This window comes from Notolepis coatsorum, assembly GCF_963971535.1.
Source record: "Notolepis coatsorum genome assembly, chromosome: 2".
NCBI classification, from domain to species: domain Eukaryota; kingdom Metazoa; phylum Chordata; class Actinopteri; order Aulopiformes; family Paralepididae; genus Notolepis; species Notolepis coatsorum.
The window spans coordinates 176,270,655-176,283,959 of record NC_140166.1 but is presented as its reverse complement, the minus strand read 5'-3'; the positions used below and the strand labels follow the sequence as shown (position 1 = coordinate 176,283,959).

At 42.2% G+C, this 13,305-nt stretch overlaps 1 protein-coding gene across 3 annotated transcripts in view; it reads left to right on the top strand.

The window, feature by feature from the left end:
* The window catches only part of tbc1d23 (TBC1 domain family, member 23), a 62,919-nt gene that overhangs the window by 7,791 nt on the left and 41,823 nt on the right, over window positions 1-13,305 (top strand). For all 3 annotated transcript variants that reach the window (XM_084338002.1, XM_084338001.1, XM_084338003.1), the window contains 3 exons: window positions 4,185-4,392; window positions 12,658-12,781; window positions 13,143-13,267. In XM_084338002.1, the coding sequence (XP_084194128.1) occupies window positions 4,185-4,392; window positions 12,658-12,781; window positions 13,143-13,267 (457 nt within the window). The remainder of the gene's footprint in view (window positions 1-4,184; window positions 4,393-12,657; window positions 12,782-13,142; window positions 13,268-13,305) is intronic.

The following is a 13,305-nucleotide window of genomic DNA, read 5'->3' as shown; positions in this document are numbered from 1 at the left end:
CCAAGATAAAGCAACATACAATAGCCTCAGGTGATCCGGTGTTATGCCCAGGGGCAGCCCGGGCAGGGCTCGCTGTGGCTGCAGGTGTGCGTTAGCTGGTGCATGCTGCTGGCAGCTTCTGAATTATTATTATTGTTTATATTTTGCCTTGGAAAAAGACTGTATATCCATAGCGTGCTGGTGTTTGCTACAAAGCGATTGGCGGGCGGAAATTCGGAATGCAGAGGTTTACAAAAAATTAATGCTTTGCAGTGCGATCAGGATGTGATTGGCTACATTATTTAACCTGAGCCTACCCATAATCACCAGATTGTCACCAGGGGGCTGCTGCGACAACACACACACAATATAGTAGCCTATATAATGCTGCACAATATTATATATAATTTTCAAAATTCCCAGCATAACATTTGGGTAGGCTCCATTCGCCTAATGCTACTGACTTTGCATTAACAGGGACCGATCTGCTTCGAGTTATAGCCTACGTGGTCATCCGTTTCCAGCTTTCAAACATTTCCCCCTCTCATTGGTCATGGATTGCTTCGACATTTTGGCTTCATCATGTCATAAGCAACCAAATGGATTTCTGGTTAGCAATCCCCTTGTGTAAACGGGTGAGAAACGCACGCACCTACTGACATAACTTACACACTGCTGATTCAGTGCTTCTCCTCTCTCTCCCTTTTTGAGAGTGTGGTGTGTGCAGAGCGTGAGCTCCCCTTCCACTAAATGGAGGATGCAGGCATATGCCAGACAGGGGGAAATGAGAGGGAGAGGCCTGTAGGGAAGAGAACGAGCATCCCAGCAACTAAGGCTGAGCCTGAACGTTCGTTCGTAACGTTGTCATTCAAATTCTAAATCAACACTTTTTTTAAATGTTTAACTTTTTTTTATGTGTCTATTCATTCTGTTTAAACCAATGGGTTTTTTCTTCACAGTTGCAGATAAAGATTAGGCTACACTAATATAGTATTAAAAAAAACTGCTGAGTTATATTCATTAAAGAAAGTTGATTTAATAAAAGAAAAAGACTCATTTAATCAGATTAAGCACTTTATTCAAATTGAGGATTTAGTTTGAGGATATTTATAAAAAATATTTGCCCTTTTCGAGTTCAGAGCCATTCCCAATGATAACGTCAGGCTGGATGGATGAACAATTTATGGATATTGCTAAGTATTTAAAGCAATAAACAGCCTAAATGGATGGCAAAGTCTAATAAAAAGGACCATAATTGAGGTTGTGTAATACAAGTCTGGTTTCAAATGAATTAATCATACACCTCTCACAACACCAAGGCGAAGCCTAACAAAAGCACAGCTGTAATCATTTGTCTATGTTGAACTATCTTGGAACTTTGGACTGAACTGCGACTGCGAGCATAAATGAAACATTAACCTAATCATCTAGCCCTAGGATTTAAATTTAAACACATTAGCCTAATCATCAACCCTTAGGATACAAATTTTGCCCAATGCTCTCTTGATTCCTATTGTAGCGCCACTCCAAATGTTACATGTTGATGACATCACTTGTATAAACTGTGTCTCGATGGTTTCTGGGGATTATTCGGGAGAAATTAATATCGAGATGGTAGTGTCTCTCCACACACTAGGGTTTAGCTATGCTGTGGCGCATGGTGAGCGTCTCCATTGTATTTGGTCTTCATTCTCGAACGGACATACGTAAAGGTTACCAAGGAATTCCTTCGTAACTTGATTTACGTACTTATTCGTCATTCTCGAACAGCTTCATATTGTAAATTCATTGTAGGATTTACGAACTCGAAAAGTCGTAAGTCGTACAGACCGGTGTGCGCCCGTGTTTCCAACTGCTTTCTCCCGGACAAGTCATTGGGCATTGCCAATACTACAGACATCTGTGGAATTAATAATTATAATGATAGTTAATACGACAATATTTGTATCATTAATAATTACATTTTGCATTTATAGTCCTGACTCAATGAGGCATTGTGAGCATTACAAATAAATGCAAACTAAATAAATAAGAACTAAACCAATTGCGGCGCATATAGCTACTGTATAGTGGAATATACTGTATATGCCATATACTGTCTTCTCTATGATATTATTTATTTTTGGTTTGATGTATTTTTTTTTGTATCCACTTTTTCTCCTATTCTGTATTTTCCTCTCATCCCAATTTAGTCGTTATGCCAATTCCCCCCTCCCCGTCCTGGTCGTTGTGCGCATCTGCCCCCTACTTGCTGGTCTAGGGAGCCCTGAAGTCGTATCAGATGCTTCCTCCGATACATAGGAGACAGCCAGCAGCCTCTTTTCACCTGGCAGCGAGGACTCTCATTGGTGAAGTGTAACGCGTGGGAGGGTCACACTACCTTCACCAGTCCCTACCTGCAGGCGCCCTGACCGACCTGTAGGAGTCGCTGTTTACAACGACCAGAATACCACCCACCGGCTTCCCTCCCGCTGACACTGCCAATTGTGTCAGTATTCGATTCGAATTCAATACCAGTGTCTCTGCGGTGGTAGACACTTAGTCCGCTGCGCTACCCGGCCGCCGGTTTGATGTATTTCTATTGCTATACGAAATAAATGCGTGGAGAAACAGCTTAGTGAGGCAGCCTCAGCGCACAGCACACACACACATACTGTATAAGTGTGAAATGCCAAGTGTTCAGTATTGACATTACTAAATGAGATGTTATGCCATGTCATGTTTTTACAGTAGGACTTACTACTATAATACCTAATAATAAAACAAGTCATTCGAATAATAGAAGCCTATTTTGCTGTAACGATTAATTTAGCACGTATACAGTGTGTGTGCGACGTGTGTGTATCCTCTGCTCGCGCTCTGAGGCTGCCTCACTAAGCCTTTTCTCCACGCATTTATTTATTTATGGAGCATTTATTTATCCACTCTGGTTGGATGGTGTATTTTACTTGTGCTGTATAATAACTAGGGCTGTCAGTTTATTGCGTTAATTAGATTAATTAATTACACAGCAAATTATCGCGTTATGAAAATTAACTCAAAATGAATAAAAAAAAAAATATTTCAATTTTTTTAATACATTTTTTTTCATCTCATTCATTCCATTAGAACGGAGAATACACATTTACAGACTTTTTTTTTTATATGGCCATTTGCATGTTCTTGGTATCTGATTCTAGGGACATCTATGGATCTCAGGGAATGTATTCCCAGTGTCAGAAATACTGTGTCTGTTACTAGGCTTGAGTAAATTGTAATGAACCAAATGAGAATATTAATTAAATTTTTTTTTATCTTTGACTGAATAACACTATGCTCAAATTGACCAGACCTGAAAAATCTAAGCAAATTAATAGATGGAAGATGATTAAACGGAAGGTTTTGTAGATACAGTACTGAATTCTGCCATCCGGACACATGCAATTTGAAATATGATTATAGAATATCAGGCATAAAATGGTTATGCGATTAAAATGCGATTAATTAGATAAATCATTTTGAGATCAGTCGCAAATCGCTTCCGCGCTACCTGTTGAATGGATCAGCATAGTGCAATGCCAAACCTATGCTGTTTTGCACACATCTCATTCGCGGGCGTGTCTGTTCATTAAATTTGTATGCAAATTCAATGAACGAGAACGTGTATTTCAGTTTAAGAATGAGTGACTTATTTCTTTCATGGGAGCCCAGTTGCGAAGATTTTGACGAGTTACGGAGACCGTTTCACACGTTCAGGAATCCGAAGAAGGATTTCCGCAAATCTGTTGGCATGACATTTTTACCAAGATATTTACAGAGGCACTTACGAACACGTTCGAGAATGAGGACCATTGTCTTTAGAAACTGGCCAAACCTGACTGAGATAGGACGCCTTTCACAACCTGGCGGAGACTGTTATAATATCATCATGGTTTAGCTTGTGTACCACAGTTGGTGATGTGATTTTGAAAGCAACCGGAGAGTTTACAAGAAACGCAATGGAGACACAAACCCAACCATATCATACCATGCTAGACCATGGCTAGCCCCAGCCAGGCTGAACATAACTAATGAGACAAGGCATTAGACTGTAAAAAGAACATAATTCTGAGTGGTGTTCCTCTCTGCTTTGACAAGCATTCTGTATTTCTGTGGATGGATTCACGTGTCCTGTGCATGAAAATGGCCTGCTGCTAACCGTAATCTGTGTTTGTTCTTTCATCCAGACCAGATAGGAGTGTCGGAGGAGGAGGAGAGGAGTGAGATGGTGTCTGACGTGGAGTCCGTCATCACGTTCTACTGTAAGTCCAGGAACATCACCTTCACCCCGGAGCTCAGCTGGCCGCACCTCCTCAAACCCCTGCTGGGTCTCCGGCTGCCGCGCAGTGACCTCTACAACTGCTTCTATGCCATCATGAATAAATACATCCCCAGGTGAGACCTCTTTTATCTGGTGGGACTCTCGTACCCTTTTAATTTTTTTTTTTATTATCTGTTGCTTGCACAGATGCCTGATGGGGTTGCCACAGTGATGTGGAATTTCCCATGACTAATAAACTCATGATAACACTGGTGTTACCGGTAACAAAATTACGCTCTATCTGTAGAGCGTTTACTTTGCTCCTTAACGTTATGCAGCTAGATTGCTTCTGTGTCTGTCCATCTGTTTTAAAATAATTTTCAATGATTAGTATTTCATTTGTTGGACAGAGTTTGATTCGAATTAAAATATAAACCCACGGACAGTAATGCAGGGCTGTACACTGCGATCATCTCGTCGCAAATTGCCCCCTAATCTGGCCGGTGCGAGTGGAAAATATCCTCTGGGGGCAAGCTTGCGAGTAGTGATTGCAACCCTTCATTCGCATTTCACTCCTAAATTAATCCATACAAATTGGATAAAACATTAGCCTACAACCAGGGCATAATGTCGTAATTTCATTAGACAGACCAGCGCGGACCTTTAATAACATGCAATTTGATTGACATGAGCAATGGGCTAACGTTAGCTGCTATCCACGGTATCCATTAGGATTATGCTAAGCTAACTAGCGTTAGCTGCTGCTAACCCTGGACACCAGTCAAAGCGGACTCCACAACACTAGTTCCATTCGGGAGGAAAGGGGGTGGGTTATATTGACAACGCTTGACAACAGAAGTTTAAACATAACTTCATATTTATTGGTTATTCGTTTCTGTTACTGTATATCATCCACTTTCCATCTCAGTCTGTTAAACGCTTCCTGTTTACATTCGAGTGTGACGTCATCACCTACGGCAGCTTAGACTATCAAAACGCGAACCTAGAACAAGACCCGGGGGGGGGGGGCTGGCTCTCTCATTCGTTCTCGCTCCCTCTCTCTCTCTCTCTCTCCTCTCTCTCTCTCTCTCTCTCTCTCTCTCTCTCTCTCTCTCTCTCTCGCTCTGATTGATTGAAAACTTTATTAACAGATTGCAGAATGGGTACAATACAGTACAGCTCTCTCTACATTCAATGATTTAAAGTAGCCAAATGTTACAGACAGTATAAATACTAACTGGATAGTTGATGATATAAACATTTAATTTCATTATCTGAAATATTCTAAAATCATTAAGTCTGCTATAAGCCATTATCCCTTTGTGTTTGTGATTATTATTTTCTCACAGTAGTGTGTGTGTATAATATATATATATATATATATATATATGTGTGTGTGTGTTTGGCTAAAGTGGATAGAAAACACAGTACTGTGCAAAAAAAAGGCACCCAAAAGTTTATATAAATAGTCTTAGATGTAAATACATTTTTTATTAGTGTCAGTAGACTACTCTTAGTACATTTTCATTAAATTATTTTTTAAAGCATCTTCATGGTTTAATAATGCAAACGTATGTTGCAGGGACTTATTATAATCATCATATTGGCGTGACTGTATGCATCAAAGGGTTAAATCAAGCATTTTTTAAGTGCTTTAGAGGAAATGTCAAAATATTGCGATATATATCGTGTATCGTGATATGGCCAAAAAATATCGCGATATCATTTAGAGGCCATATCGCCCAGCCCTACTATAATGGTAAAATAGTTATTTAAAAATTTGCCCCTAAAAAATATTATTTGCCCCTAAATTTCTCATTTAGGGGCAAGTGTGCCCCTAGTGAAAAAGCTTAGCGTACAGCCCTGTAATGCCTTCCGTCACTTTTCTATCTGTTCATTGACTGACCGACCAATGTAGCGCAAACATACTCTTGCTGGTCTGGACTGGTCCTCTGAGCTTCTCTCCTGTCGAGTTTTAATCCGACATATTTCCCAGTCCTCTGCTATCGTTGTGTGACGTGTCGTCTTTAGAGCCTTCTTTCTCTCCTTCACGTGAAGTTAAAACTAAGTGAAAGTGAAACTGCTGTCCACACGTTCAGTTTATAATGTCTGATTTACACGCTTGATTTTAGTTTTACATTGTAACAAAGGTAGCAGACAGGGGTAGGCATAGCTGTCAACTCTCACGGTTTTACCGGGATTCTCCTGTTTTTTCGACCTCTGCACGCCCTTTTTACGGCTCACGGATTGGTACGTATTTTGTACTTATTATTATTTAATTTTTTTTACAAAATGGGTGCAATTCTCCTCCGTGACGACAGGTGGCAGCAGTGTAGATTGGACCGTTATCACAGGAAGTCAGACCGTTGCGACCAGAAGAAGACAGCGACGCGACCGGAGCTCAGAGCTCAGGGGAGAGAGTAGATGATGCACCGAGGCGGCCGCGGACCGAGTGTCAAATCAACTTAGCCAGTGTCTCTTGATTGCCCACTCTGTGGCTTTTGTCTCTGGAACAAAAGGTTTGCAAATCTTCTGTGGATAAAACAATACAAATGCAGGAATGTGTAAATGTGTTGGTTGGTGAACACTAACAGCCGTTTGCTCCTGCTCCTGCCATTCCTCCACGGATAGTGTAACTGAGGGGTACAATTCCCTGACTGTATTGAATAAGTATGGTATCATTAAACCACTACTGTCTTATGTACATTACTACTGGCCATACAGTACACAGGTATATGAGATGAACACGTCCACAATAACACGGTTTCACACAAGTACTCGTTTAGAAGAATATTTATTAGCAGCAATAATATTATATTACATTACTTTACTTAGAGTCGCGCTTGTAAGGCGAAGAATGTGCATGAATAGGTCAAGAGCGTAAGTCCATTAGAATATTACGCAGGAGATAATGAATACCACCTGTATCGTAGGAATTATATCTATGGTACACTAGTAGGGCAGCGGGAGATACTAGTAGGGTCCCTCCGGTTGTAGGCCAGCAGGGGAGAGGATTTGTCGGTAACGAAAGTCTGGGTCAACGAAGAATAAGGAGACTCCAGGTACAGGAGACAGTGCAATAATCTCTTGATCCGCAGACGAACAACAGCTATTCTCCGGTATGCAGCTCCGCATGGAAGAAAGCTAGCCAGCCTCAGGCGTCCTAGAGGCGGGCTCGACGTTGCTCCTCACAGGGTAAATCCCACACAATTGTGGGTGTAGACGATTCTCCGCTCCATCAGCTACAGGACCAAAGCAAATATAATCCAGCCGAAAAGGGCTCTGTAGTCGTCGGTGTAGGTTATCCAGTGTACATATCCACACGGTCCTCGTCTAGGGCTCCTCGGATGACGGCACCAGGTTAAGCCGCCCAGCCTGGATAAGCACACTAGCTGGTACGAGGAAGCGTTGGTAATGCTGGTCACTGTAGAACGGTAGCCGCACGATACACTATACATAAATAGACTATTACTGAAATAATAGAATAGGTCGAACTCGACGATACAGCGTCAAACTCTGACACTTATCAATTCGCACGCGGTCTCAAGGCTCTAATTTGGGGCAAAACGGGCCCACTTCACAGCACGTTGTATCGTGGTGTGAGGCTTCAACTTATTGGGTAACTCTACTTCTGTATTCACCTGCGCCATATTTATACGTTAGGTGAACAATCTAGTACCAGCCTCATTTCTGTCTCGTATTCTTGCGCAGAGCCGGTCATGTCCAGGCATGTCTTTGGCGGTGACTTTGAACTAGACATTGGGGGTATGGCAGTGGCGCCTAAGGGACCGCTGTCCAATAGGAGAACGAAATATTATGGTCTGTACTAGGTAAAGGGATATTCCGTGTATATGTACAAAGAATATACAAGGGGTATCAGACGATATACAAATATTATACAATATCTCAAGTAATAAATATATATATTCGGTTTAATCTGATCCTTCGTAACAGATAGCATGCTTTCACTGACGCCCAATTTCCTGAATGCGATTTATACATATAAATAAATTGATCAGTTTTAAAAGTTGTCGTGAATTGTCATGGTATGACAAATACAGTTACTGGTAACTCGCAGGCATTGCAGAGATATTGAGGAAAAACACAAAATCGCATTGACTTTTTTTCTATCTCATTTTTCTCTGTAGAATGAATGAAAACTTTATTTAACAGATTGCAGAATGGGTACAATACAGTACGGCTCAATACAGACGTACTACACAGACTTAATAGACACACACACTGTTCCAAAAATGATATTCCCATTTCCCACTGCTAAATTAATGACCATAGGTATTTTTTATAGCTTTTTCAGGAACATGGCATGTCTTTTTTTATCATGCATATCCTGTGTCTATATTTTTTTGCATTTTGCACAATCAATGCGGGCGTGACCACCTGCATTTCACTGTATGTGACAAATAAACCTCTTGATTCTTCTTGAGTTGTCGTATTAATATGTAGCCTACAGTGATGAAGGTATAAAGACACTGGTTGATTGATTGCTAACTAAGGCGCAGCTCTATTCAGATGCAAAAATACCCCCCCCCCCCACCTCTCCTCTGTGGAGAGTACAAACTGTTTCAAAACAGTTTTAAACACAGAATTCTTACAATTAGTTATTATATCTGTTCGCTGTTATACTAAATATGTTCTTCATGTTCTAAGTGGTTGCCTAGTGGAGATTTAGGATTCACTGACTGTAGACTGTAAGAAAAAAAGCTGCAAGAAAACTAAATGTCTGGCATCTATGGTTTCCAAATACTGTCAAATTACAGTAAAATCAAATGCATTTACAGATTACAACCTTTATTTAATGGTTAATATTTTGATAAAAGGTAATTTACTGTATTTTTATAGCATTTACACTCTACACAGTAGGAAAACAAAATAATACCGGTTTTGACCAGCAGATGGCAGCGACGAGGCAGCTCCATTGGGAGGGGGCGGGGCCGGGTGGGAGGGGGCGGGCTGAGGGGGCGGGGCCAGGAGAAGGGGCGGGGCTAAACCTGCACGTTTTAAAAAAACCCAATGTTGACAGCTATGGGGGTAGGTGGAAGGTGCAATATGGTTGTACAAGTAATCAAACACACAGTCAAACAGCTTTAGCTCCCTGCTGGACAATGGCCAGGGGCATTTATTTAAGTAAAACAGAAAATGTAAGCAAAACAACAATCATACTGGCTCCCATTGGAGCACCCAACTACCTTTTAGGGCTGACCTTCGGAAAAAATTTGGCAATCGAAGCTTCGGGGCCGAGCTTTGATTTAAATTCGAAGCTTAAAAAAAAGAGAAATTATATATATATATTTTTTATCTTATGTTGTGGGACTTGTACAGCACTTTGGTAAACTTTGTTGTTTTTAAATGTGCTCTATAAATAAAGTGGATTGGATTAATTAATTAAGTAGCCCCTTTCGTGACTGACGCAGCCAACAAGGTTTCACTCGGCTGCGCTGCCTGGGTGCAGTGGGGCTGCTCTCACAGCCAACGACATGACATTACATAATTATGTTGCAACCTTCGTCTATTAAGCAAACAATTATATTATATTTAATTTATAATTATATCAGACAATGCACCTACAAAAGCAGATGATTACAATTAAATTAGCCAACTTGGTAACACATTAGTCATAGCAGCATAGGCATAGCCTTATTAATGTTTTGTGTGGCGTCGCCGTTGTGTACAACTCCAAGGAATATTCCCGTGGAAATTCATTTGAGGCAAAAAAAAATATATATATATTTTTTTTACACCGATTTCTTTTTTTATGTTCGAAGCTCATGCCATCGAACGAAGCTTCGAAGTATTTAAGACAGCCCTACTACCTTTACTGTAGTCCAGTCCCTAACTAGGCCGGGGCGCTGTCCGGCTTACCGGTGGTCAACTCACGGTTTTAGATGTCTCCCAACAGCTCTCTCACTCTCTATTCCAAGACGCACTCTGAGGTTCTTTGTCCGTCCTCCTTGAGAGGTATGCTGATTGCTTAATTGAGAGACAGCTGTGTGTGTGGCTCTGTATGTGTGAAGCCGTCAGTCCTCTTCTCTCCATTGGGATGAGCCAACAGGCAAGAACATAGAAGCCATCAATCACCATTCCCCTCAAACCCTTACAGATGCCCCCATACCCCCCCATACTTCAGTTCCTGCTTGGGAGAGGCAAACGAGGTCCAGAGGGCATCTCTCCGGGACAGGGTGTCTGCGTTCCTGTGTTTCGCTCCCGACCTGTGGATCACAGAGAAATCAAATTCTCCCTTTTGGTTCAGCTTCCTACTGATGTAGAAGTGGTCCCACTAGTGGTCCCACTAGGTCCATGGCAATTCTGTCAAAGGGCACCTCAATAATCGGCAATGGTATCAGTGGATTTTTGAAGTGGGGTTTTGGTGCCATCTTTTGACATTCTGGGCATGTGCGACAATAGTCAGTTACTGCTCTTACCACTCCTGGCCAATAGAACCGTCCCCTGATACGGTCTCTGGTCTTCTCAACCCCCAGATGGGCTCGAAGGACATGGCTGTGGGCCAGGTGTAAAACTGTGGACACATACTGTTTGGGCACAACTAGCGAACATCTTTTTTGACTGTCCACCATCTGAGCATAGTAGAGAAGTAGATTTTTTATCAGAAAATGGTTATGAGAGTTTACTCACTCCAGGAGTCAGTTTCCCTTCCATCTCTTGTTATCCCCCAACTGGGCCGTGCCAAACTGTCCTCTCAACCGGGGTAAGGGCTGGGCTCCCTGCTCGGCTTCCCCAGAGCTCACTTCATCTGGAAAGGAAGCAAATGGGTTCTCCAACTCCTCTTCTGAGCTGGGCCCTGTGGAGTTCTGCTCGTCGTTCTCTGGAGCAACGCACACCAGCTTGGAGGCCTCTCCTTCTGGGGAATACACCTTGGGGGGAGTGAGTACACGTTTGTGTTTTTTTTAATGTTACATTACATTGAGTTCGCTTGCTCACCTTTTTCCTCCGGTATAGCTTATCATAGAGGGGCAGTCTCGGCCAACCAGCACCGGGACAGAGAGATGGGGAACCACTCCCACCTTCAGTTCACCGGTACCCTGAGGTGTGGTGAGCTGAACTTTACCCACAGGGTAGTCTATAGTATCTCCATGAACACAGGACACAGGTATCGACTCACCAGGTTCCAGCTGCTCAAGGAGATTGGGTTGGACCAGTGAGACTGAACTACCTGAATCCACAAGTGCTCCTGCATCCTTTCCATTTACTTTTACTGGCACCATGTGGGGAGCCTTCTAAACCATTTCTCTTGGTGCTCTGTCTGGTTTCTCTCAATTGAAAATTACCTTAAAGAAAAGGTGAGTTGTCACAGATCTTTGAGGATGAAAGTGACCTAGAAGAGAATGAGACGGAGGATAATGTTGAGGAGGACCCTGATTATGAGGCATCCTCCTCTGATGAGAATGAGACCCTTAGTGCAGATGCTTCTGTTGTCGCTCAACCATAAGAAGACATGTTACTTATCATGGTCCCACTCCCCACTTGAACAACAGGGTAGGCTTAATGCTGCTAATATCCATAAAAATGGTGCCAGGCCCCACCAGATATGCCGTCAGCCATGTCCAAGACATAAAGTCAGAATTCAAGCTCTTCATAACACAGTTGAAGAAGGATATACTTGAGATGATGAATTTAGAGGAGCGGCGGGTGACAGTTGGAAGGACTTGCAAGCCTACATTTGGTTTCTCAAATCAAAAGGAGAAGCAACAGCAAGCCTTTGGAATGCTGACACTGGAAGGGCAATATTTCCAGCCACCATGTCTCTAGAGACATTCCATATTATATCTCGTGTCATACGCTTTGATGACCAATACAAGTCACGTATCTGGTACGATATGGGGCCGACAAGAGTGACAAACTTGCAGAAAAGATCTTTCTTTAAAATGTTGAGATTTTATGGTGATTTATATATTTTTCAATAGCCACATAATATATATTCTGGAAGTGGGGGTAATGTTTTATTGAAATGGTTATTTTTTTTACAACTTTCCAATAACTAAACATTAACTAGGTGTGAAAACTATAGAATGCCTAAATATCTGCAATTGTTTTCAAAACGTTTGGGGTTCAAATAAAAAAAGTAACCTGTGGATTTGGAGGTTTTAAGGAATCTACAGTTCTTGTCTTCAAAACGTGCGTGGCGTGTGTATAAGCCCAGACACGCATACATATGCAGTGCTTCCCACAGGTGCTATGGTTATTTGTGGTGGTAGCAAAGCTAAGGTGGGCAATATTTACACAGCTGAGCAGTGGACTCTCATCTCATCAGTATTGGAAATGTATTTGCCGTGATCTGCCATATACCTTTTTTTATGGGGGAAATGCATGATGTTTAAATAGACTTTCAACCATCTAAAACCTGCCTCGTATCCATTTTCCAGGGACTGTGTGTTGAAGGGCCGCCCCTTCCACCTGTACAGGCTACTCCTGCAGTACCACGAGCCAGAACTCTGCTCGTTTCTGGACACCAAGAAGATCACACCCGACTCCTACAGCATCAACTGGGTTTGTCTTTCTCACCCAGCTACAGCTTTCACAGAACCCTGGCAGGTTATACGCAAGTGTTATTGGCAAAGGATTCTGTCTGTGTGTGTGTCTGAGAAGCAGGCCATTCTCGGTCCTTGCTCCACAAAGGTGGAACGAACTTCCGACCACAGCCGAAATCCGCCCAATTGTCCGCCATCGAAAAATTATACCACTATATGCACTCAAGACTAGCATTCAAGTTTTACCCTGTTTGACAAACAAGCTTAGCTGCCAGAGTTGTACCCTTCCTGCTGACTTGTTGTACAGAACTTGTAAGCTGCTTTGGATAAAAGCGTCCGCTAAATGTAAATGTCTGTATGTCCGTCTGTGTCCATTGTAGCTGGGCAGTTTGTTTGCCAGCCACTGTCTTCCTGAAGTTACCCAGGCTCTGTGGGACAACTACCTCCAGCAGGCTGACCCTTTCCTCATCTTCTTCCTCTTGCTCATTATCCTTGTCAATGCCAAGTAGGTACCCGCCATCCAAAGTTTGTGCTAGACAATGT